A 27,500-nucleotide genomic window follows, 5' to 3' on the forward strand; every position below is an offset into this window, starting at 1 on the left:
TGGTACTATAGGAAATATTGTGAGCATTGGTTATAATTAGATGACCCTCAATAATAAACCCCGATCTGTCAAAAAAAAAAAAAAAAAAAAAAAAAAAAAAAAAAAATATAAATATATATATATATAACTTTATGTATATATTAACATTATAATTCTTATATGTAAAATTTTCTTTCAAATTCAAATAATACATATATATACACCCATATATATATATATATATATATATATATATGTGATAACCCTGTTATGCTTTTAGGTGGATAATTCTGCCATATCATTTCAAGGTTAGGTTCTGTTATATCCACATATAATTTTACAACACCTTTGAAATATTTTTTAAATGAATTACCTTCCTCTTTTATATTATTATCTTCTTCTTTTACTTTTCTTTCATTTCCTTCTTCCCCTCGGATATCTTTTATGGTACGACTCAAAGATATGTTTTCTAAATTTTCTAAAAGTCTTTCATTTATTATAGACTCTTCTTTATTATTCTTCTTTGTGGCCATTTTGTCTTTCTTTTCATGTGTCGATGAGTGTAGGAAATATTCCTCTACAAAAAGAAAAAAATATATACACACATATATATATATGTATATATATATATATATATATATATATATATATATGTATATCTTTTATGTTTTATTTTTTCTTACTTGGAAAAAAGGGCAAGACTCTCCCATTAGACATATTTACATTTACATTTGTTTTTTTATTTTTGTTCATTAAACGCTTTTGAATTGAACTTATCATAGAAGGTGTAAGATATTTCGTTATTTTTTTTTTATCATAACCAACAATATGAAATTTAATTTGTCCAATTTTGTTTTTGTTCTTTTTATTATTTGGAGAATGCTTTCTTAATTTTGGGTTTTTAAAGTTATCATTTAATGGATTCTTTTTTTTTTCATTTAATATATTTTCTTTAACATTAAAATGTTGTACTGAATTAATTTCATTTATTTTATTATTACTTTTTTTTTTCCTATATATATATTTTTTTTTTTTTTTTTTTTTTTTTTTATCATCATATTCATTTTGTAACATTTCTACAATGTCAGTTATTTTTATATTTCTTTCATCATTCAATATACGACCTAATATGTTCATATCATCATTTATCCTTTTTAAATTAGTCGATATAATTTCTTCTTCTCCTTCTTCTTTTTCTACTGAACAATTCAGAAAATTGTTCGTATCACATCGGGTCCTTAAAGAAATTAACATTATTATCATTAACATGATTTTACAATATGTAGGTGTACAAAAAATAATATCCATCTTTACACATAAAAAAAAAAAATAATAAATAAATAAATAAATAAATATATATATGTGAAATAATAAAATATATCCCTTCTTTTATATCCTTCTATACGACGAACAAAAATAACTACTACCAAAATTGTTTTAATAGACAATAATTTATTATTATTATTATTATTGTTATTCTTTTTTTTTTTTTTTTATATTTCCTTTTATACCTTCATCATAACCTTAATGCACCGAACTGCATTTAATCAGTCTACTTCCCCAAAAAAAAAAAAAAAAAAAAAAAAAAAAATTAAAGTAAATAATAGCAATATATATATAATATTTAAGTTAATTTTCGTAAGAATCTCTTTTACTCATCTTGATATTTCTCAGCTTGGATATTTATAGAAGAAAGCAAAATAGGAAAATTACAAGATATGAGGGAATACACACATATATATATATATATATATATAAATATATGTATGCCCTTTTTATTGTTGGAGATTTTTAAAGACACACAGGTAAGAATAATAATTCTTCAAATATAAATCTATATATATATATATATATTTATTTATTTATTTATTCATTCATTTATATCTTAGAATTAATAAAAAAAATTAAAATAAAAAAAAAAAAAGAAAAGGTGCCCAAATAAATAATTGAACCTTAATAAGAATAAATGTACAAGGGATAAAAAATTTTTAGGCGCATAAATGGGAACGATATAAAAAAAAAGTATAAATGTATAAACATATATACATAAAATTTGTACATATATATATATATATATATATATATATATATTTTTATTTATTTTTTATTTTTTATTCTTTATTTTTTTCTTTGTCGCTGTCTCCCTCCTTTTTATCAAAAACATTAACATTTGGATTTATTTTTCCTAAGATGTTGGATATATAACTAGGATCTTGTATTAATGAAGATGCCGATTGCTCCTTTTCTTCACCTTGGTTTATTACATTATTATTTTCATCATTGTGTTGAATGTCCTTATAAATATGTTCATTAATAATATCTTTGGAAGTATCTTCCATATTTTCTTCTTTATCAATTTTAAATACTTTTTCATAACTTTCATTTTCTTTTTTCTCCTTGGATGTTTCTAATTTATTCTCGTCATTTTTATCAAAATTATTTTTATAACTTTCATTCACAAGAGCAAAATTGTCATCTTTTTTATAAAAATTAAGAGAATTATTATTATTATTACCACACGTGTTACCATTATTATTGTTGTTGCTTTCATTATTATTGTTGTTGCTTTCATTATTATTGTTGTTGCTTTCATTATTATTGTTGTTGCTTTCATTATTATTGTTGTTGCTTTCATTATTATTGTTGTTGCTTTCATTATTGTTATTATTACTTTCATTATTATTATTATTATTATTACTTGTTGTGTCTTTATTTTCTAATTTATTCTTTTCTGTATATTCCCTTAAAGACAATATTAATGCCTCCTTTAACTCATTATCTATATCTTTCATATTTTCGATTTCTTCAATGGTGGGTAAGTCATTATTATTAGTTGTAATATTATTAGTATGATGATTACTACCTGTGTTTATGTTATTAGTAGTATTCAAATTTTTATCCATATGCTGACTTTCTTCCAAAGATAATTGCATAGCATTCAGTAGCTGATCATCATCTTGAATATTTCCTATATTAAAATCATTATTATTTAAAAATGAATTCAAAACAAATTTACTTAAATTATTCTCATATTCTGGACATTCAATAAATCTACAATTATCATTATTATTTACACTCTCAAATAACATCATTAATTTATCTCTATTCTTATCTATATTACCAAAACTTATTATATCTACAGATATGTTGTTCTTTTTTAATTGCTTCCCAGTATTTATTAATTGCTTTTCATTAACATGAAACGGACTACCTATAAATAATATTATCTTCTGATCTAAATTCTTATCTACTCTATGCTTTAAAGCTAGCTGGGCTATTAACAAACTTCTTATTATATCACATGTACCATCTAGTTTTATATCATGAATACAAGAAAGTAATTGACCTATATCATTCGTTAAAGACACCTTCACTTTTATTTTATCCCCGGCCATCATTAATATGCCTATGTTGTTTTTGTAGTGTAAGCTCGTTTTATTACAACACAGAACATTCACACAATCGATCTACAAAAGGGAAACAAATAAAATATAAACAAAAAAAAAAAAAAAAAAATATATATATATATATAATATATATAATATGATATATATAAGAATATGTCAATATATATATATATATATATATATATATATATATGTATATATTTATTTATTTTCATCAAAACATATTGTACTCGTGAGAAAAATTATATATTTTTTCTATATTTATGCGCCATTGTGGCACAATATTACAAATAAATATATACATAAACATACATATATATTCAATATATGTATTATTTATTCAATATATATATTATATATTATCATTTTATATTTTTATTTTACCTGTGATAAAAATCTGTTAGGGACTATATCTTCATTTCTATTATAATCACTATTATCTATACATATTATTGTAGCTTCGATATTGCTCATTTTTCTTTCTATTTATCAATATTAAAAAAAAAAAAAAAAAACAAAAAAAAAAAAAAATAATACAATATAATATAATATAATAAATAAAAATTATAAATAATAATAAAAAAAAAAAAAAAACAACAAGTAAAAAAATAAAAAATAAAATAAAAAAAAAGGAAATCTTATTTTATATTCATAAGGTATATATATTATTTATGAAAAAATAATATATAATAAAATATTATCCTCAATAAAAAAAAAAATATTTTTACAGTACATATATATAAAATGTTATATATATAAATATATATATTAAATATATATAATATATATTAAAAAATATATAATGTTTTTTATATTATTTATTATATATATATATATATAATATTTTATACTATATTTATTTCTTTTTATTATTGTAAAATGGAAAAAAAATAAAAAATATATTTTTTTTCTCTTTTTATAAAATTCACAAATTATAACATTTCCATTTTTTCATTTGATTTGTATATATTATATATATATATATTTTTTAAATATTGTGTTTATATAAAATACATTTCATTATTTTGTATAAATATAATGTTGAATAATATTTATATACAAATTGATTAACAATTAATTATTCATATATAATATATATATATATATATATTTATATATGTGTTTCATGTTTGAAAGGTATTTTACTTTTATATATTTATCAAATATTTTGTATTTAATTTTTTTTATTTTTTCTTCCAAATTAAAAAATATATATATATATATATATATATTATATATTTATTTTATATATAATATATAATTATTTATTGTACACTCAAATCGATAAGGAGAAATATATATTATTAATTATTCTGTTTATATGCATATATAATATATTATAATATATTATATATATATATATATATATATATTTATATAATAAATTAAAATTAAAGGAAGCCACCTCAAAAAAAAAAAAAAAAAAATAATAAATTAAAATAATAAATAAATAATATACATAATAAATAATATATATTTATATATACATTTTAAAGTGGAAAAATAAAAAAAAATAAAAAAAATTTGCACACCTTCAAAGTAATATATATATATATATATATATTATATATTTATGTTTTTTATTTTATTTTATTAAGTTTTCTTTAAAGAAGAAACTTTTAATATTGTTATGCAAAAACTGTTAAGAAACAACCCTTTATTCAATTTTAAAAGAATACATAAACATAATCATTGTTTTTTTAAAAAAATGGAAACCACAGATACTAAAAGAGAAGAACAAGAAATTGAAGAAAAAAAAGCTCAAGAAGAATCAAAAATAGAAGATGTTGATAAAATATTAAATGATATACTTTCCATATCCTCGGAATGTATTCAACCGGATGAATTGAGAGTTAAATTATTATTGAAAAGGAAATTAATCTGTTATGATGGTTTCGAGCCATCAGGCCGTATGCACATAGCTCAAGGTAAAAATATAATACATATATATATATATATATATATATATATATATATGAACAAGTCATGTAAAAAATATGTGTGCATTTATTTATATGACTTGTTCAGGTATTTATTTTCATAATTTCTTCCCATTTTGGCTATTTATTATACATTTTTATTATTATTATTATTTTATTCCCCTACACTTTGATTTATATGCCACATATATATATATATATATATTTATTTATTTATTTATTTTTTTATTTTTTTATTTTATTTTATAGGATTACTTAAGAGCATTATTGTAAACAAACTGACAAGCAACGGCTGCACATTTATATTTTGGATTGCGGACTGGTTTGCTCATTTGAACAATAAAATGTCTGGTGATTTGAAAAAGATAAAGAAGGTTGGTAGTTATTTCATCGAGGTATGGAAGAGTTGTGGAATGAATATGGAGAATGTTCAATTTCTTTGGGCAAGTGAAGAGATAAATAAGAAGCCAAATGAATATTGGTCATTGGTTCTTGATATATCTAGAAGTTTTAATATTAATAGAATGAAAAGATGTTTAAAAATTATGGGAAGAAGTGAAGGAGAGGAAAATTATTGTTCTCAAATTTTATATCCATGTATGCAATGTGCGGATATATTTTTTTTGAATGTTGATATATGTCAGCTTGGAATAGATCAGAGGAAAGTAAATATGTTGGCTCGAGAATATTGTGACATAAAAAAAATAAAAAAAAAACCTGTAATCCTTTCCCATGGTATGTTGCCAGGTTTATTGGAAGGACAAGAAAAAATGTCCAAGTCGGATGAAAATTCAGCTATCTTTATGGATGATTCAGAAAGTGATGTTAATAGAAAAATTAAAAAAGCATATTGTCCACCTAATGTTATTGAAAATAATCCAATATATGCCTATGCAAAGTCTATAATATTCCCGTCCTATAATGAGTTCAACTTAGTAAGAAAGGAGAAAAATGGAGGTACGAAAAGGGAAAAAGAAAATATACACACACAAACATATATATGTATATTATATATATATTATATATATATTATATATATATATTATATATATATATATATTATATATGTACACATTTGAATAATTCATGTATATATTTATATACTTTTTTTTTATTTTTAGGAGATAAGACATATTATACCTTGCAAGAACTTGAACATGATTATGTTAATGGTTTTATACATCCTTTAGATTTAAAGGATAATGTTGCCATGTATATTAACAAATTACTTCAACCGGTTAGAGATCACTTTCAAAATAATATCGAGGCAAAAAATTTATTGAATGAAATAAAAAAATACAAAGTGACCAAATAATTTTTTTTTTTTTTTTTTTAAGCTTTATATAAATTAAAATTGTTCTTCCATGTGTTTTTTTTTTTTTTTTTTTTTTTTTTATGTTTTCTTAGAGAATCCTCTACATCATTTAATATTTTAACGTTCAAAAAAAAAAAAAAAAAATATATATATATATATATATATATATATATATATATATTTATTTATTTATTTATATGGATATATTTATATTATCATGTTGTTACTATTATGTATAACTTATTAATATATATGAATTTATTTATATGTATATTTTTTATTTCCCCGTATTAATTGCATTAGATGCATTTAATTATATATACATATGTATATATATTATATATATATATATCTTGTTTCTTTTTTTTTTTTTTTTAATTAATATTTAATCATATGTGTGATTATAAGTTTTTTTATATATATATAATTTATTAATTTTTTTTGAAGATACTATATAACTAATTATTTATATATTCTATTTATGAATTTTTTATTTCTTTTAATTATTTTAATTTTTTATATTTAAGAAATTATAAGATAAATTTTGCTATATGTAAAAATATTATATTTAGATAATAGCCGAGTGGATATAGCAAAAAAAAAAAAAAAAAAAAATATTACATATATATATTTTTAATATGACATTTAATAAAAAAAATTGAGTTGTTTAATATAAGAACAAAATGAAAGAAATAATATAATATATATTTATTTCTATATGTATGTATATATTAGTAAATGTTATTTTTGATCTTAAAGTTATGATAAGTATATATATTATTAATATGACAACATATATATAATATGTATGATATATATTATATATATGTGTACCTTTTTTTTAGAAACATGAAATGAAAATTAGTAATTATATATTTGGTAGAATTATCGATTGTTATAGTTATGTTGATAAAATAAAAACACATGTAGAATTTAATAGAATAAAAAAATACTTTCAAGATGCTCATATTCTTGATAAATATTTGAATAATTATAAAAGTAAAATAGAATATTATCGTGGGAAAATAAAGGAAAATGTACATTCAATATTGAGAAATAACTATATATGTTTTGAGAAAAATGTAGATGAGGATTTAATTTTTGTTAATAGGTATGTTTATTATGAGATAAAAAATGAAGACTGTATTATGATATGTCGAAAAAGGTTGAAAAGGAATTTTTTTAAAAAAAAAAGAGAATATATAGGAAAAAAAAAGGACTATATAGAAAATAAAAATATATATGATTATTATGATTATTATGATTATTATGATTATAATTCATTAGAAGAATTAAAAAAGAGAAAATATATATCTAGATATACATCCGAAGTAGTTGTTATATTTCCTTCATATTTTTTTATTAAACATTTTAAGATTTTAAGGGATTTTATATTTTTTTTTATAATTGAAAGAAATAATAGTCCTTTGAATTTTTGTTATATATTTAAAGGGACCTTTCGTATTTATGATAGGTATATAAAAGAAAAAATAACTAAAAATAAGATTCCTTGTATTTTGGAAAACATTTGTAATGAACAATTGGTGTTAAAAAATCAACTGAATAAAAAAAAAAGAAGAAATAAAAAATTAACAAACATAGAATTGTATAATGATATACATTTGAATGTTGAACAAAATAAAAATGTTCATTATAATAATATGTGTTGTAACTATGATATATATAAGAAATATTTTATAAATAAGAAAAATAATATGTTTAGATGTTCTAACTTTATACTTCCTATTATTAATAAATGTATTTTCCTCAAGGGAGGAATATTAAATGTTGAATTTTTGAAATTTTCAAAAAAAGATATATTTTTTTTTACAACACATATAAATAAAAAATATAGGTGTAACCAATTATTTTTGAACGGGCCCAAATGTTTTAAAATATTAATATATGAAGAAAAAGAAGAAGAATATTTTTTAAATCTATACAAAAGTAAAGATAACAAGAAAACTTTCCTTTTGAGTGGTAGTCATTTGCACAATAAATTATTTTTATTGAATCTCCAAAAAATATGCTCAAAAAAAAAAAATAGAATAAAAAATAATTATATAATAAAACAAAGAAAACATCTTATAATTGATGTGGTTAAATTAATTTCATGTCGTTTAAGAGGAAAATGCTTTTTAGAAAATTTTTATGAATATATTGTTATAATATGTCAAGGAGAAAAAAATCATGTACACATATTTTCTGTATCTACTAAGGATATTAATTATTTGAAAAAAAAAAGAATCAGCAGGAAAAAATATAATAATGCGAAATATGTGAATAATAAAAAATATTTAAAAAATCAACAAAAAAAAAATCAACAAAAAAAAAATCACATTTGTTTGGAGAAATATGATAATAATATATGTAGTAATAATATATGTAGTAATAATATATGTAGTAATAATATATGTAGTAATAATATATGTAGTAATAATATATGTAGTAATAATATATGTAGTAATAATATATATAATAATTATTATTATAATATATTCCATTGTGATCATACAAAATATAGGATAAATATAAGAAAAATCGAAATTCCTATAGATTCAAAAATAAAAAAACTAGCTACTTTAAAAAATTGTAACCTTCAAGATTTTGATATGACTAAATATGGTTTAGTACTCTATCTATATAAATATTTTTTAACACCTTTCATTTGTATAATTGATTTAAAAAATATATTTATCAAGACATATAAGAAAAGAGCGAATGTAGTTATTAATAATATAGTTCAATGTACAAATAATAACAAATTTTATAAATCTAATGATTTAAGAAAGATTATGAAGATTGTTTATCTTCCTATAAAGAAAGGCAGTATATCATGTGGTATAAATAACAATTTTTATAGTCCGTTTATTTCATTTGATATATGTAATACTTTTATTAACAACATAAAGTTAAGGTTATATTTAAAAAAAGGAGTTTTGTGTTTATTAAAAAATATAAATAATATTGAGGATAGCGATTTTGTTTGTTCATCTTCGTCTAGTTTATTTGAAAGTACTTATTTTAAGTATGATAAGGAATTACAAAAAATTTTTGAACTTCATAAGAACTTTTGTATTAAAGATGTTTTTTTAAAAACAAAGGATAATAAAAAAATTGCTATTACTTTAGTATATAAGAGGAAGGATAATCATCATATATGTTATGGTGATCGGAATAATATCACGAGTATGAATATGAGTCGAATGGATAATATTAATGATTGTATAAAGCGGATATTTGATAATAGTGGTAGTAATTATGAGGAGGGAAATAAAAATAAAGAAAATATGGAAATTACTAATTTTTTTGATTATATAAAAAATGAGGAAAAAAAAATAAATATAGACAATAATAAAACATATTGTGATAATAATAAAACATATTGTGATAATAACAAAATGTGTTGTGATAATAAAAAAATGTTTTGTGATAATAACAAAATGTGTTGTGATAATAACAAAATGTGTTGTGATAAACATAATATATGCTGTGATAAACATAATATATGCTGTGATAATCATAATATATGTTGTGATAATCATAATATATGCTGTGATAAACATAATATATGCTGTGATAAACATAATATATGTTGTGATAAACATAATATATGCTGTGATAATCATAATATATGCTGTGACAATTTTGTAAATGATCCACATTCTGATAAGTGTAGCAATAATATATTCAATGATCTTCCAATAATTTTTGATTATAATTTATTATCAGAAATGAATATGGAGAGCTATGAAAATTTTAATTTTGTATTAAACGAAAAGAATAATTTGTTAGTTCCTCATTTTGTTTATCCTAGTAAAACTATTATTCACGTATACCCTTTTTATAATGAAATGAATTTATGTACATACAACGATGAATATTATTTTTATCTTTTAAACAATTTTGTAATATCTTATTTTCATCTTAGAGGTTCAGGAGGGTTAATGTGTCATAAGGATGAAGAAGGTGTGAGAAAAAAATATATAGACAAAAGTAAGGAAAAGAAAAAAATTCTTGATGATTTCATACAATGTATTAATTTTCTTAAATATAAAAATATAAGTAATACAGAAAATATTTCTTTATATTTATATTCAAATTGTGGAATGATAGGAGGATATATATTAAGTTGTATATTTAAAATTGTAAAAAATATTATATTTGTTAATCCTTTATTAGATATTTTCAATAACTTAAGCGATCGTAACAATCCACATGTACCTTCAGAATATTTAGAATTTGGATCTATGAATATAAATGATTATAATATAAAAAAGAATATACATATATCTATAAATAAAAAGAATACTAATCAAATCCATTTTGTTTATAAGAAACATTGTAATGGATATTACAACAATGATTTTAAAAGGAAAAGAAAATATATTAAAGGTCGATATTTAAAAGGAACAAACAAAATTGTTAGAAATAATAATAATAATAATAATAATAATAAAAATAAATACAATAGTATACCTTATTACATATATTCAATGTGTCCATATTATAATATATATCCTAATTATAAAGAACATTTTTGTAATAATAGTAACAACATATCAAAGGAAGTATTTTCTTTAAACAAGGATAATACTAATATTTTTTTCAAGAGTAATATTCTTTTATATTTAAACAAATATGATATTATATGTTCTAATTATAATTCTATAAAATATTTTACAAAATATATACATTATAAAAATCTCACAATAAATTATTTTTATTATTATGATAATGATCAAAATATACTAGATGAATCACATAAGCAACATAACAATAAATTGAACTTTATAAATTTTAAAAATAATAATGAACAAAATGAAAATGCAAATTTTTATATTTCTTTTTCGGATAAGGGTGGGCATAGTGGATATGATTCTTCATCGGGTTATTTAAATAATATGTTGGATAAAATATTTTTACATTTTTTTATAAATTAATTTTAATACTTTTATATTAAATGTAGCACATCATATTATCAGTTGTTATATGTTATGACAAATGGATATTCTATTAAAAATATAAATAAATAAATAAATAAATAAATATATATATATATATATATATATATATATATATATATATATATATGTTTAATGTATATATATTTTTTTTTTTTTTTTTTTTTTTTTTTTTTTTTTTTTTTTTTTTTGTATTGTGCCTTGCAATTTATTTTCCTATGTATACTGAATAAATGAAAGGTCATTTGATTTTTATATTTTTTTTAATATAAAAATGGATTATATATATATATATATATATATTGTTTATTTTTCAAGTTATAAACTTATTTATATGTATAAAATATATTTTATTATTATTTTATTTTATTTTATTTTATTTATTTTTTTTTTTTTTTTGGGTTTTCCTCTCTTCTAAAAATATATTGATATATATAATATATATATTATTAATTATTTAAAAAAATAAACAAATGATATATATTTCATTTTAATATTTTTTGTGTAAAATATATTTATAATATTTAATCATTGTGAAAAGTATGTAACATTTCTTTCTTTTTTTTTTTTCCCCTTTCATTATCTCAATTTGTATGTGATTGTTTATTTGTTTGATTGATCGTTCTTTTTGATCGTTCTTTTTGATCGTTCTTTTTGATCGTCCTTTTTGATCATTCTTTTTGATCTTTTATTTTGATCTTTTATTTTGATCTTTTATTATTTTATTTTATTTTATTTTTTTATTTTATTTTATTTTATATTATTTTTTATTTTATATTATTTTTTATTTTTTATTTTTTATTATTTTTTATTTTTTTGTGTTGCACAAAATGGATAATAGTTTTGTTGAATTAATAAAAGATATAAAAAAAGATGACAGTATTAATAATTTGGAAAAGAATTATCAGAAGTGTGTTAGTTATTTGAAGGATTTGGATAAGAGGAAATCAAATGATAAGTTGTTTTTAATGAATTCAGTTGTTAAAGAGAAATCTTTAGTATTATTGAAATTATTATACTTACAAATGTTTGGAAAAAAAATTGATAAGGAATATAATTTTTCTGTAATCCAGTTATTAACATGTAATAAATATTTTTTAAAAAGACGTGGTTTTTTTTTTTTGAATAGTATTAGTGATAATGACGATATAATTTTTTTATCCATAAATTTATTTAAGAAGGAATTATATAAAGATTCTATAAATTCTATAGATCAAAATACAAAAGGTACAGTATTAAGTTCTCTGTCCAATATAGGTACCAAGATAATAAAAGAAAATATTAATATATTTAAAAATATGAACACAATCAACACAAATAATGTGAACACAATCAACACAAATAATGTGAACACAACCAACACAAATAATGTGAACACAATCAACACAAATAATATGAACACAATCAACACAAATAATATGAACACAATCAACACAAATAATATGAACACAATCAACACAAATAATATGAACACAATCAACACAAATAATATGAACAATTTCCATGTTAATAATTCTGTTGAACCTTTTAATGATAGAAATAAAAAAAATAATTTCAGTGGCCTCCTTCAAGGTATTAATACTAACAATGATCAAAAAGTTTTTAATACATTTTTAATATTAAATAGTATTAGTAATATATGTACTGATATTATGAGTAGTAATTTATACAATGATATATTTTTCCTTTTAAATAATTCGAATGTATATATTAGGAAGAAAACTATTTTATGTTTTTATAAATTAGTAATATCAAATTTAAGCATTTTACATACTTTTTTTGATTTGTTAAAAAAAAATTTTGTTTCATTGTATAATAATGAAAATACTTCCTATGAAAAATTACCTTTTGACAAAGTTGATTATACATTCAGAAATAACACATGTTTGTGTTGTTTAATAATTAATGTGCTCGCAGAAATATTTTCATATTTGGAGAGAAGGCAAATGAAATATCACAACTCACCTATTAGAAGCAATGAATATAGAGAAAGAGATCTTAATCTCGTGGGCACGAATAAAAAAAAAAACGATGAACAAGTTTGCGTTCATAATAAAAGTGATTATTGTGATAATACGAATTATTATAATAGTATGCTTAAGAATAATGAGAAAATCTTTCACCAGGTTGGAACACAAAAAGGTGAAGAAATTGGACTCGACCATGATAATATTAAAAATAATAATAATGAAATTTATAGTGATACTTGTAGTAATAATAATTTTTATAATGATGAACATGATATTTCTAATTATTTAAAGAAATTTTTATCCTTTGTTCCATTTATTTATAACATATTGAATGAAAGATTAAGTATTATAGATAATTGGAAGCTAATTAAATTCATTAAATTTATTAATAAATTAGTAAAATATGAATACAGAATATATAAAAAGTTCCTACCCATAATTATTCATATCTACTTTACAAACAAAGCAAAGAGCGTTATTTTTGAATGCTACGATTTTATACTTTTTAATTATAAGAAAAATTATAATGTCCATATCCCCAACGTGGATAGTTATATTAATACATCTGTGTTATCTCAGGAAATGTGTGGTATGTTTAAATGTGTGGACACATCCAACGATATCAAAAATGTCGAGGAGGTAAAATATAATGATAAATATAATGATAAATGTAATCATAATGACGTTATGGTGAACCATAGTAATGTTGATGGTACTATCCAAAGAACCAGTAGTTATAATAAACACAATATTAACAATCCAGAAGATGTTGTATTATTATCACAAGAACATATAAATACATACAATATTATTTACAAAGAAGAAAAGAATACCAAAGAAAACAATAATGCTGGAACACCTTTTGATAAATTTTTATTTTATTGTTTTAAACAATTATTATCATCTTTTTTTACAGAAGATAAAAATATTGTATACATGACCATCAATTTGTATAAATATCTTTTTATTATTCCAGATATATATGAATATTTTACACGTTACAATTTATTAAATGAATTTTCAAGAAATATATTAAAAAATTTTTATCACAAAGATATAACGATAAGAAAAAAGTTATTATATATATTATATTTTTTAATAAATGACAAAAATTTCGAACAAATTGTTTATAGCATATTGATCTATTTATATAATCATAACAATAATTCTTATAATAACGCAGAAGCGAAACCATTGAATTATGCCGATGAATATATTAATGTTATAATTAATTATTGTATTAATAATTTAAATAATTTACAAAATGTAAATGTGTATGTTTTTATATTATTCTATTTATTATGTTTAAAAAATCATACAAAAGAATATGATATACTTCAACATATACATAAAATAAATAAAAAGTTAAAAATAACACACATCACAACCAATTTTTTAAGTTGCATTTTTATTATAACATATGCATTAGGTTTTATAAAAGATACTTTAGAAAGAAATCATTTATATCTAAAAAATAATAAATTAGAAATGAACAAATTTTTCTTGACAAAATGTATACAAAAGAATGATCATAATATAAAACATAAAAATATGGACACAAATATTAATATAAAAACCAATGAACATGTATGTTTTCATACAAATACTTATAAATGTTCTTATAATAATATAATACAAGTAGGAGATCCGTTTACAAAATTAATATGTCCCTCTATTGAGTTTAATAAAAAAAAAGATAATCTTATAAACAAATTAAATAATCAAGATGATAGTTATTTTCTTGACATCATGTCAAATTATGAAGAAATATACGAATATATACTTATAAACGATATTTTTAATTTAAAAAAAGAAATAAAAAATTTCAATATATTAAATAAATATGATGTATTTGAATATATTATTATTATTTTAAAATTGTATGATAAAATATATCCTGATGCAAAGTACATCGAATGTGTACGAGAAACATCACAGAATGGTGATCCTTTAAATCTAAAAAGAGAAATGAAAGAAAATTGTGAAAATGTAAAAGAAAAATATGATGATAAGAATATACAAATGAATGAAGATGGTGATAAATATAGTGATAATTATATTAAAACATGTGAATATATAAAATGTAACAAATTAGATCATATAAAAGTAGAATCATATGAATATATAATATATTTTATTACTATCTATTTAGAAGAAACTTATGATAAAATAAAAGAATTTAAAGATATGTTTTTTTTAAAACTATTTTTTTTTACATTATATTTATTTTTTATATCATATAATTCAGCAAATATATTATGGAATGTGATCAAAATATTTATGTTCTTTTTACAATTTGAGGAAAATCATTCTCTTCTACTTTTCTATTTTTATCGATGTTATACACATCTTAATTATTTAATAAAGAAAAAAAATGATGTATACAATTTGGATACATGTATTTTATTAAAAAATATATTATCTTTATTATTAAATACGAAAAAAGAAAATTATAAAACCTTTAATTTTTACAATTATTTTATTAATACAATACATATCCAAGAAAATGATAACAAACATTTGGATTTAAACCAACCTTTTAAATATGATGATTCTTTTTTCTTTTTTAATAGCATAGTATTATCTAAAGAACAATCGGGAACTATAAATAAAAAAAAAAATAAAAATATTAAGAATATAAAAGATGATATGGATAATAATACATCATACAATATGCCGAATATACAAAAAGTAACAAAAAAAAATATACAAACCAATATAACAAATGAACTTTATATTTTAATAAATAAACATGAACAATATAAACAAAAATGGATTAACACATTTCCTTTTTATATAATTTATCAAAATGATCATTTTAAATTATATTTAAAACATCTAAAAGATAATAAACAATTAATTTTATATATACACCTAAAAAATGATACCTTTATACTTAATAATTTCAATTTATATACATCATTTAATTTAATAAATTATAATATATTAGATAAATATAATCCTGATTATACCAATTTTAATGATGATGTGGAAAATTATTTTTATAAATATAATAACATCACCATTCAAAAGATGGATGATTATAATCATCCTATTAATAACAAAAATGTTATACAAATAAAAAATATAACTAGGTCTATTTTTATATCTATAAAATATGATACATATATCTCAGATATAAAATTCTGTTATGACTATTTTTTTAATACTCAAAATGTGCAAAATAAAGGGTTACTTATAATACCTTATGTAAAAATGGATCCTCTCCATTTATCGACGGAAGACTTTAAAAGGGTAAAAGGAAAAGATTGAATATGAAAAGAAAAATATATATATGTGAATATTTTATATATATATATATATATATATATATATATATATATATATCAATATGTTACATAGGACATTTTTTTTTTTTTTAATTGATCCTTTCAGGTTAATAGTAAAAACGTAATGTTAAGAAATGTGAACTACGAAATAACCACCGAGAAAAATAGCAATATTTATAAACTACTGTTCAATTATTTTTTATTTTTATCACAATATTTGAATATATCTTTTTTTAACATGAATAACATTTTTGTTAATTTAAAAAATGAAGTACAAATGAATGAATTAAGAATTATTTTTTGTATATGCGAAAGTACGAAAAAGAGTATGAGCACTTTAGAAGGTAAACATAAAAAAATAAAATAAATGAACATAAATATATATATATATATATATATATATATATATGTATATATATATTTATTTTTTTGATGTAATATTATATATTATTACATTGGTGTAGTACCATGTATATTTTTTCATATTATCATAACATCATAAAATCTATATATTTCTTTATATATATATTATATATTCATCCATTTACCCATATACATGTTTCTTTTTATTTTTTTTACATATTTTTAATAAAATCCTCCTTGTAGATAACATTGTCTTATTATTAAATGTGAAACCTCAGAAAAAAGAAGAAAGTAATATTTCTTATAATTATAATATTTATATAAAAATGAAAATTTTAAATAATTCACAGGATGATAGTAACAAGCTTCTTGATTATTTCGAGTTTTATATCAAACAATTATTTTTACAAAAAATAATAAATATTGACTTTTCATTCTGAACATGACACACAAAATATAAACATTATAAATGTACAAATATATATATATATATTTTTTTTTTTTTTAATATTATAACGTTTTATATTCATTAATAAAATAAAATATTATATGTATCATCATTTTAATAAAAACAAATTAAATGCTAATATTAAAATAGGAAAAAATGTTTAAAAAAAAAAAAAAAATTGTTATACGTTTAATACTTATTTATATCATATTAAATATTTATATGAAAAAAATATAAACACTTGCCAAATGTTATATATTTATAAACTTTTATATCATTTCATATGCTCTTTAATTTTTGTTTTATTTTATTTATTATATTTTTTTTTTTTTTTTTTTTGTGCACAATTATTTCAATTTTTATTTATGACAACAATTTTGTAGACATAATAAAAATGAAAAGGCATTCTTCAATGTCTAATTTTTTACACTTATATGAACAAATAAATAAAAATAAATAAATAAAAATAAATATATATATATATATGTTTATATATATGTTTATATATATTTTATTTATTTGCTTGTTACACTTATTATACTAGTGTATAACCTATTACATCACATTTGTACAATTTAAAAAAAAAAGAAAAAATTTATTTAATATTAAAAAAGGTGTTTTAAATTGTTTTTTTTTTTTTTTTTAACAAAAGAAAACAATATAATGAACAAATATAAATATATACATATATATAAAAATATATACATATATATATAAATATATACATATATATAAAAATATATACATATATATATATAAATATATACATATATATATAAATATATACATATATATATAAATATATACATATATATATAAATATATACATATATATATAAATATATACATATATATAAAAATATATACATATATATATAAATATGTACATATTTATATATGAATATATTTAGGGTATATTAAAATATGGGATTCAATAAAGAGAAAGAAAAACAAATAGACAAAAAAAATAAAGTAAATTATAAAGTATAAAAAACAAAAAATGAATTATTAATAATGCATTAAAAAAGGGAATGTAAAAATGTGTGATGTACCAAAAAAGTAAAATAATATATACATATATATATATATATATATATATATATATTTGTGCATCTTTTATATAACCCCTTTTATTGTGTTCGAATCATTCAAAATTTTATCCCTCTTTTAGTTTTTACTTTTTGCTCTTGCTACTCCAACCATAGAAGGTCTACTTTCTGTGCCTCGTACAAATACCGTAAAAAAATTCCTCATAAAAGATAAACTGCCTAATAAATATGCATGGTTTCTTTCGGATGGTACATCGATTTGCATGTAGGCAGGCATACATACATCATCGTTTAAAATCATATATTCTTCTGGATGTAATTCAATGATTAGCTCACCAAAAACATATTTAATTATAGGATATGATTTTAATATATCTTTATAGTTTTGTTCAGTACATGCAGTTGAATGTATTAGATTCAAAAATGTTTTCATCTGACTACTAGGCATTGTATTATAAGATGTACCTGTGTCAAATATAACGTAACTTTCTTCATCACAACATATTCTTTCTTTACCAATATATAATTCATCTAATTTTACTTCCCAGTAGGATTCTTTTAATACTGGCAACATGTATATATCGCCCTCATAAAACGATTTACTAATCCCACCAATTATTAAAGTTGACTTCCCATCATAAGGAGATATATAAAAAGAAAATTGAGGATCTACATTTGGATTTTGTTTTAATAAATTATCAAAAAATGGTATATTCCCAGCTGATAACATTCCTGGAAATCCTAAGCCTACTATACCTTCAAAGGATATATAATCAAATATATTATCCCCACCATTTTTATTATTATTTGATTCACTCTCTACTAATCCAAAAGTCTGATTTCTTACTAGGTGCTTTCCTAACATAAATGTATCTGTACCTACAGAACCTGATATAGAACCGGATCCAAATACTATGTGTAAATTTTTTTCTATGAATGATCTCCTAAATGTTTTTGATTTATTAGGATCATATCTTCGGACTTTTTTACAAGACTCTTCTTCACAAGCTGTTGTCACTACCCATACATTTGTACTTCCTGTATCAAATATTGGATATACAGTTTGAGGGGGGGTACCAACTAATAATTCTCCTACAAATTGGCTATCTCTTAAGTGTTTTAAGGGTACTAGAAAAATATTTTCTTTTGTTTGCTCTACTGTAGCGTTTTTATTTTCTAAAGCAATAAAATTTTTTTCAATCGAACTATTATCTGAATTGTTTTCATTATCTAAATTGTTTTCATTATCTAAATTGTTTTCATTATCTGAATTGTTTTCATTATCTGAATTGTTTTCATTATCTGAATTGTTTTCATTATTTGTAAAATTTTTATTTCCCTTTTGAGCATCTTGTTCATACACATGTTTCTGAATATCAGATAAATGGTCAGATATATCTTGTGCTTTATTTTTATTATACGTAGTAAAATCTAAAAAGTTTTTTTCATCTAATTGTGCATTTGTTCGTTTTTTATTTATTTCTTCATTTATTAAATCCATATCATCTAATGTATTACCAGACGACGTTCCTAAACTTCCGGAAATTCCTTCTCCTCTGTTTACATAATATTTTACGTCCCCTAATTTTAGAGACTCATGATGTTTTTGTAATTTTTTATGATCGTTTGGATTCTTCTTGTTTAATTTTAAAGGTATCACATGAGAAGATTCTTTTTCCTCGAATAAACACCCGGTACAATCAAATACATCGTGACACTCAGAACACGGTAACGCTTTCGTTCCGATTTTATATATTCTGGTGCATTTTAACCCTTTAAATGTGTATGAAAAAAATAAACTTAAATAAAAAAGGGTGTTTAGAGGGCTAATGCGTTTCATTTCTGTCTTTATAACCGATATATGTTAAATTATATTATAATATATTATAATATATTTATAATATATTATATTATGTTATAATATATTTATAATATATTATGTTATATTATGTTATATTATGTTATATTTTCTTGTTTATTTAAATTGTTTTAATTTTTTTTTTTATTTTTATTTTTATTTTTATTATTATTATTATATGTTTTCTTTTATTTATTATTATTTTTACACAGAAATTTCAAATATATGTTGTTATACACCATATATTAAATATATACAGTACACATTACAATACAATAGAGTAAATTAAAGCAACTGATGATAGTGCTTCTATTAATAAATGGATAAAATAATCTCATTCGTGATGCTTCATTTTATATTCTTCCTATAAAATTTTAATATATTCTTCTTTTTCTATTTTTGAATGTTTTTTCATGAAGCTTACAAAAATAAAAAATTGCAATATCCAAAAATAGATATGCAACCATTAAAAAAAAAAATATATATATATATAAATATATGTATATATTTTTATTTATGTATACTATGAAATATAATAAATGTTGAAAATTTTACCTATTTTAAAATGTCCAAAAAAATAAAAATAATATATAGATTCAAAGCAAATACAAACATATATATATATATATATATATATATTTAATATATCTGGATGGAAATATGTAAAAGGCATGGGAAATTTCAATATTTGTACATATATATATATATATATATAAATTATAAATAGGTTTTTTAAAAAATAAACAATATATATATATATATATATATATATATATATATATAAAATTTGTACAAAAAAAAAAAATATATGAATTGTTCATAAAAAAAAAAAAAAAAAAATGAGTTAGCTAATTTTCATGCCGACTTTTTTTTATTGCAACCATTAATTAAAAAGTAACTTGGTAAAAAATTAAATTTGGTTCCATATTTTCTATATAAATGAAAACTTTTTTTAATTATATATTTATAAGCATTTAAAAAAAAAAAAAAAAAAAAAATATAAATATATATATATATATATATATATATATATATGATATTTTTTTTATTTGTGATGTCGTAAAATTCATCCATGTTTAATTATTTAAAAATTGAGTTTTTCATGATCATTTTTAAATTTATTTATTATACTTAAAAAGAGAAAACACTAAAGTACCATCAACAAAAAAAAAAAAAAAAAAAAAATTGAAAAAAGTAAAAAACCTCAAAAAATGCTCAGTTATATATTCATTAAAATTACAAATTAAAGCATGATCTCAAATATATTAAAAAATACAAAAAAAAAAAAAAAAAGGAAGAAATGCTTAATTTTAAATAAGGAAATATCCTGAGAAAAAACTTTCAACTTTAAAATGTTTTAGTATTTTTTTTTTTTTTTTTTTTTATGTGAATTTCATTCTACATATATATATTATATATACGGATGTTGTACCATGCAAAAATAAGAGAAGGAAAAAAAAAAAGGAGGATAAATTTTTACACAATAATGTACAACACTATATAGAAAAAATAATTCTCCACATATATAAAAAAAAAATGAACATTTTTATAACAAAATTAAATATAAGGAAATAAATATAAATGAATAAATAAATATATATATATATATTTTTTTTAATGAATTTACCAGTGATGAAATTTTAAGGGAAAACAGTGAAAAAATTGAAAATTTTTAAAATTAAAAAGGAAAAATCGCATATTAGCTACATATAATTTTTTTTTTTTTTTTTTTTTTTTTGGCTAGTTACACTGTAGGTAAGGAAAAAAAAAAAAAAAAAAAAAAAAAAATAATATATATAACATATATATTATATATATATATATTTTATTTATATATTTTAAAATATGTGTATATATATATTTTTTTTTGTGTAATATTTAAAATTTGGTATGTTTAAAAAAAAATAAAAAATTGAGCGTATTTTTTTTTATTTCTATATATATATATTTAAAGGGTTATGGAAAATTAATAATTATTTAACATTTCATCTTTTATTCACTTAAAATTTCTTTTTTTATTTTTTATATTATAATTAGTGATAATAAGGCTATTTAAAAAAATCGTCTACATCATATATTATATATATATATATATATATATATATATATATATTTTTTTTTTTTCCTCTTTTAAACTTAGTAGATAATTTCTACGTAGAAAATATATAATATAAATATATAGAATTTAAAATTAAGAAATACATATATTTGCTATGCTTTTTTTTACTCTATATTTTTTGTAGAAAAAATAATACATTGATCAATATATATATATATATATATATATATATAATTTTATTTTTGGAAAAAGTAAATATATTACCATAAACAATTAATTGATACAGAAAAGTTATGAACGAATTCTATAGTAAGTTCAAATGTATGGACAAAATATTAAATGGACATAAAAAGTATACCATCAATCAACTAAAGTTTTTATTTATTTATTTATTATTTTTTTAAATTATATAATTTTTTGATTTGCATGTAATAAATATATGATAAAAATAAGTAAACAAAATAGTAATACTCTTTTACAATTTCTAAAAGAAGAAAGAATTCATTAAAAATAAAAATAAAAAAAATAAAAACAAAAAAAAATTAAAAAGGTAATACATATAAATTATATTATGTACATTTGAGAAATGTTGTAAAATGAACGAATATATTTTTTATGGCATTTTGAAGACTCTAATATATATTTATATATATAATATATTAATATCTTGAATTAATTAATTGATTTATTATTATTATTATTATTTTTTAGTATAAGAAATTAATAGATTTTTGGATTTTATTATTTAATATATATATATAAAATAAATGAATAAAAGTGAATATAATACAAATATATATAATATATTATAATATTTTAAATATTAAAAAAAAAAAATATATATAAATAAATAAATATATAATATATATATATATATATATATATATATATATATATATAATATTACAAATATTCATACTATGCATAAATAAAAAAAAAAAAAAAAAACCCTGGGAAGTAATCTTATATTATCTTTTATATGTTTATATTTTTATATTCTTATATTTGTATTTTTTTTGATATTTCATAATTCTTAGATATATTAAATTATAATATATATATATAATAATATTATAATATTATACATGTAAAAAATTATTATTTTTCATTCACATACATAAAACATATATTTAATAAGAATATTTATTTTATTCATTATGCTTTTATATGCTTATAAAACAAAAATATTTTATGCAAAAAAGTTGTAATTTTTTTTTTATGTGAAATTTATTCATACATATCATTATAAGAGTCATCTATTCCGAATTAATAAAAACAAATAAAAGAGTCTAAATAGTAGAAACTTTATTTTATTTGAAATTTTTTTTTTTTTGTGTTTTTTGGAGAAACATGTCAAATATAAGGTAGTATAAAAATTAATTTAAAAAAAAAAAAAAAAAAAAAAATATATATATATATATATATATATATATATATATATATATACATATAAATTATTTTATTTACTTTGCTCTATATTATGTTATATTTTCACATATATATATTTATATAATATTTATTTTATAAGACAGTGTTATGAAACTAATAATACATGACTATGATTTAATATATATATTTATTTGTATAAGGGTGTAAAATTTATATGAACATTTAATATAATTAATTTTATTATTATTATTATATATAGATCACTAAGTGATTTAAAGAAGGATGATAAAAAAAATAATGAACGAGTGGCCCATTATACCGGAGGTCAAAAGAGGTAAAAGAAAAACATAAATTTGTATGCAGTTGGAATAAAGACAAAAAAAAAAAAAAAAAAAACACATATACAATGTATACATATATATATATATATATATATATATATATATATATATATATATTTTTTTTTTTTTTTTTTTTTTAGCGGACTAGAGGTACAAAATTCAGATGATGATTTTGTTCAGAATCTTTTCAAATCCAAATTGCCAGAAAACTGTAGGCACATTACATTATACAAAAATGGTTTTATAGTAGATGATGGTGAATTTCGTGACCTTGAGATAGAAGAAAATAAAAAGTTTATGGCAAATATCGAGGCAGGGATATTACCAAAAGAATTTGCTTCAAAAGATAAAACAATGAATGTAGCTATAAAAGATAAGAGTAATCAAATATATACAAAGAAAAAAACAAAAGAACAAGAATTATATAAAGGTCAAGGTGTTAAATTAGGTGGTACTATCTCAAGTATTAGTGAAGAAGAAATGAATAAAATTTCAACAGATCCAAATAATATAAAAGAAATAAAAATTGATGATAAAAAACCAATAACTACATTACATATAAGATTATATAACGGAAAAAAAATTACGCAAAAATTTAATTATGATCATACAGTTGAAGATTTATTTCAATTCGTTTTTAGTTATACACCAGTTAATTTTTCGTTATCATATGATTACCCTCTTAAATTAATTAACAGAAATGAACATCAAACCTTGGAAAGTGCAAAATTGTTGGATCTTCTTATAACACAAAAATTAATCCCATAAAAAATATAATATATCTAAAATTTTTCATTAAATATATATGCATACCATATGTACATTTTTTTTTTTTTTTTTTTTTTTTTTATAAGGAAAAAAATTTGAAATATGTGGTGCAGTTATATAATATGTTTTTATATATGTTAGTTCGTACAATGGTTTTTCTTCTTTTTAAACATACAGTATTACATAAGATGAAAAATGTACATTCAAAAAATGAAATTGGTATAAATATATAAATATATATATATATATATATGTATATATATGTATACAATATGCTTATTCATTTATTTATTTTTTTTATTTTTTTATGTAAAGGGAAATAATATAAAGAATTGTTACCCAATAAAATATAAACACTCATATACAAATAATAATACGTTTAAATATTATTTATTTAAAATATTAACTTTAAAAGTATTTTATATGAACAATATCAAAAATTATGACAATATTAAAGTTAGAAAATATTGAAATGTAAAGGGAATTATAACATATAGAAAAATCTGTATTAAATATTACATACATATATAAATATATAATATAAATATATATCTTATGTATTATATGTAGTATGCATATATTATTATATTATATATATTATATATATATATATAAAATTTTTTTTTTTTTTTTTTTTTTTAAATAAATTTTTATCTTTTTTATTAATAATATTCAACTTTTGATTATTTTAAAAAAAATAAATATATATATAATATATATATATATATATATATATTTATTTATTTATTTATATTCATTATATATATGTATCCACCATATATACCATTTAATATATAATATTTATTTATATAATAATATATTTTTTTTTTATTTAATTTTTTTTATGTATAGTTAAATAATTTAATTAATTTTTTTTTTTTTTTCAATGGATACACCATTACAAGTTAAAAGAAAAAATAAAATAAATTGATACTATTATGCATACTATAAATATATGTATTTATATTTATATATATATATATATATATATTCTTATTATGATTTACAACATTTTTATAACATTCTTATAACGTTTATGTATAATATATTTATTTATATATTTCTTTTTTTTTTTAGATTCGAGACTTCTTTTATGGAGGTTTTAATAAGCACTGCCTGAGTTATTTTGAAAATGTAAAAGACGAAAAAGAAAAGAAGGAATGTGAAGAATTCATATATCAGATATATATGATGGAAAATATAAAAAAGGATGCCATATTAAAATTAAAGAATGAGAAGAATGAAAATTTATATTTGTTATATTTATATTATAAATATTATTATATGAATGATAAAGAAAATGTATTAAATGAAATAAAACAATTAAATACTTCTTCTTGTAATGCTAATATTTTAAAAAGTAGAATATTCTTTGATAATGATTTATTAGATGAATGTTTTGATTTATTAGAAAATGGTACTATAGAAATTAAAGCAGCCAAAATTTTTTTCTTATTAAATATAAATAGACAAGATATAGTAAATGAAATTATAAAAGATTTTTTACATATGAATGAAGAAATACCTATTATTAAAATTGTGTTAGCTATTTATTATTTATTTAATGATAATAATAAAGAATCCTTTTTAATTTTTGATGATTTAGAATCTTTATATGGATCAATGATTAATGACCATTCTAACATTATATTAAATGGAAAGGCAGTAGCAAGCATACTAAATTATGAATTTAATGACGCTAAAGAATTTTTAAAAAATCAAATAAATAACGGTGATATTCTATATAATTTAATAACATGCTCATTGTATTTATATGAACTTGATGAAGCTAATGAATATTTAACAAAACTCTATGATAATTATTCTTCACATGATAGTTTAAAAGTTTTGAAAAAAATTGATGATGAAGTGGATAATTTTGTTAGTGAATTCTGAAACAAACAAAATAAAACAAAAAAATGAACAATAAAAAATAAAAATAAAAAATAAAAATAAAAATAAAAATAAAAAATAAAAAAAAACACACACATACAAGCATATATATATATATATATATATATATATATATGTTTATATATTTGTATATATATATTATATTTTACATGACTTGGTCAGGCTTTTTTCTTGTTCTTATTATTATTTAATTCCATTTTGGCTATTTGTTTTTTTTTTTTTTTTTTTTTTTTTTTTTTTCAAACTAACGATATGATGTATACATTTTTTTTTTTCTGTATTTGTATGTCATCTTTTTTTAATTTTTTTTCAACCACAAAATTATGTATTGCTTCATTGCAGTTTGTTATAGGAATCCTTTTGCCATTAGTAAATTGACTTTTCTAAACAAATAAAAAATATTATTTTAAAACATAAGAGCATTCAAAAATAAACAAAAAAAAAAA

The 27,500-nt window shown here is 18.6% G+C and overlaps 9 protein-coding genes across 9 annotated transcripts in view; 5 read left to right on the plus strand and 4 right to left on the minus strand.

The window, feature by feature from the left end:
* The window catches only part of PF3D7_0807700 (serine protease DegP), a gene marked incomplete at both ends in the record, with an annotated part of 3,140 nt that extends 1,853 nt beyond the window's left edge, over positions 1–1,287 (minus strand). Inside the window, 3 exons of the mRNA XM_001349410.1 lie at positions 1–65; positions 244–556; positions 663–1,287. The exon at positions 1–65 is cut by the window's left edge and continues 22 nt beyond it. Coding sequence (XP_001349446.1) covers positions 1–65; positions 244–556; positions 663–1,287 — 1,003 coding nt within the window. The remainder of the gene's footprint in view (positions 66–243; positions 557–662) is intronic.
* An 803-nt stretch (positions 1,288–2,090) lies between these two features.
* PF3D7_0807800 (26S proteasome regulatory subunit RPN10, putative) lies at positions 2,091–3,860 on the minus strand (the record flags this gene model as incomplete). The annotated part of the gene is made up of 2 exons (XM_001349409.1): positions 2,091–3,446; positions 3,771–3,860. 2 exons carry the CDS (start codon positions 3,858–3,860, stop codon positions 2,091–2,093), a joined length of 1,446 nt encoding a protein of 481 aa, XP_001349445.1.
* A 1,234-nt stretch (positions 3,861–5,094) lies between these two features.
* Positions 5,095–6,641, plus strand: PF3D7_0807900 (tyrosine--tRNA ligase; the record flags this gene model as incomplete). Its single annotated transcript, XM_001349408.1, has 3 exons — positions 5,095–5,314; positions 5,576–6,283; positions 6,448–6,641. 3 exons carry the CDS (start codon positions 5,095–5,097, stop codon positions 6,639–6,641), a joined length of 1,122 nt encoding a protein of 373 aa, XP_001349444.1.
* An 854-nt stretch (positions 6,642–7,495) lies between these two features.
* On the plus strand, positions 7,496–11,584 carry PF3D7_0808000 (conserved Plasmodium protein, unknown function; the record flags this gene model as incomplete). Its single annotated transcript, XM_002808782.1, has 1 exon — positions 7,496–11,584. The coding sequence occupies one exon, from the start codon at positions 7,496–7,498 to the stop codon at positions 11,582–11,584; it is 4,089 nt and encodes a 1,362-aa protein (XP_002808828.1).
* Positions 11,585–12,435: 851 nt separating this feature from the next.
* PF3D7_0808100 (AP-3 complex subunit delta, putative) lies at positions 12,436–17,668 on the plus strand (the record flags this gene model as incomplete). The annotated part of the gene is made up of 3 exons (XM_002808783.1): positions 12,436–16,830; positions 16,972–17,209; positions 17,472–17,668. 3 exons carry the CDS (start codon positions 12,436–12,438, stop codon positions 17,666–17,668), a joined length of 4,830 nt encoding a protein of 1,609 aa, XP_002808829.1.
* Positions 17,669–18,843: 1,175 nt separating this feature from the next.
* On the minus strand, positions 18,844–20,565 carry PF3D7_0808200 (plasmepsin X; the record flags this gene model as incomplete). The annotated part of the gene is made up of 1 exon (XM_001349405.1): positions 18,844–20,565. The coding sequence occupies one exon, from the start codon at positions 20,563–20,565 to the stop codon at positions 18,844–18,846; it is 1,722 nt and encodes a 573-aa protein (XP_001349441.1).
* A 3,427-nt stretch (positions 20,566–23,992) lies between these two features.
* PF3D7_0808300 (ubiquitin regulatory protein, putative) lies at positions 23,993–25,140 on the plus strand (the record flags this gene model as incomplete). The annotated part of the gene is made up of 3 exons (XM_001349404.1): positions 23,993–24,006; positions 24,291–24,365; positions 24,513–25,140. 3 exons carry the CDS (start codon positions 23,993–23,995, stop codon positions 25,138–25,140), a joined length of 717 nt encoding a protein of 238 aa, XP_001349440.1.
* An 886-nt stretch (positions 25,141–26,026) lies between these two features.
* PF3D7_0808400 (coatomer subunit epsilon, putative) lies at positions 26,027–27,036 on the plus strand (the record flags this gene model as incomplete). Its single annotated transcript, XM_002808784.1, has 2 exons — positions 26,027–26,044; positions 26,218–27,036. 2 exons carry the CDS (start codon positions 26,027–26,029, stop codon positions 27,034–27,036), a joined length of 837 nt encoding a protein of 278 aa, XP_002808830.1.
* A 257-nt stretch (positions 27,037–27,293) lies between these two features.
* The window catches only part of PF3D7_0808450 (protein MPODD, putative), a gene marked incomplete at both ends in the record, with an annotated part of 378 nt that continues 171 nt past the window's right edge, over positions 27,294–27,500 (minus strand). Inside the window, one exon of the mRNA XM_034153485.1 lies at positions 27,294–27,437. Coding sequence (XP_034009376.1) covers positions 27,294–27,437 — 144 coding nt within the window. The remainder of the gene's footprint in view (positions 27,438–27,500) is intronic.

Source organism: Plasmodium falciparum (genome assembly GCF_000002765.6).
Source record: "Plasmodium falciparum 3D7 genome assembly, chromosome: 8".
Classification (NCBI taxonomy): domain Eukaryota; phylum Apicomplexa; class Aconoidasida; order Haemosporida; family Plasmodiidae; genus Plasmodium; species Plasmodium falciparum.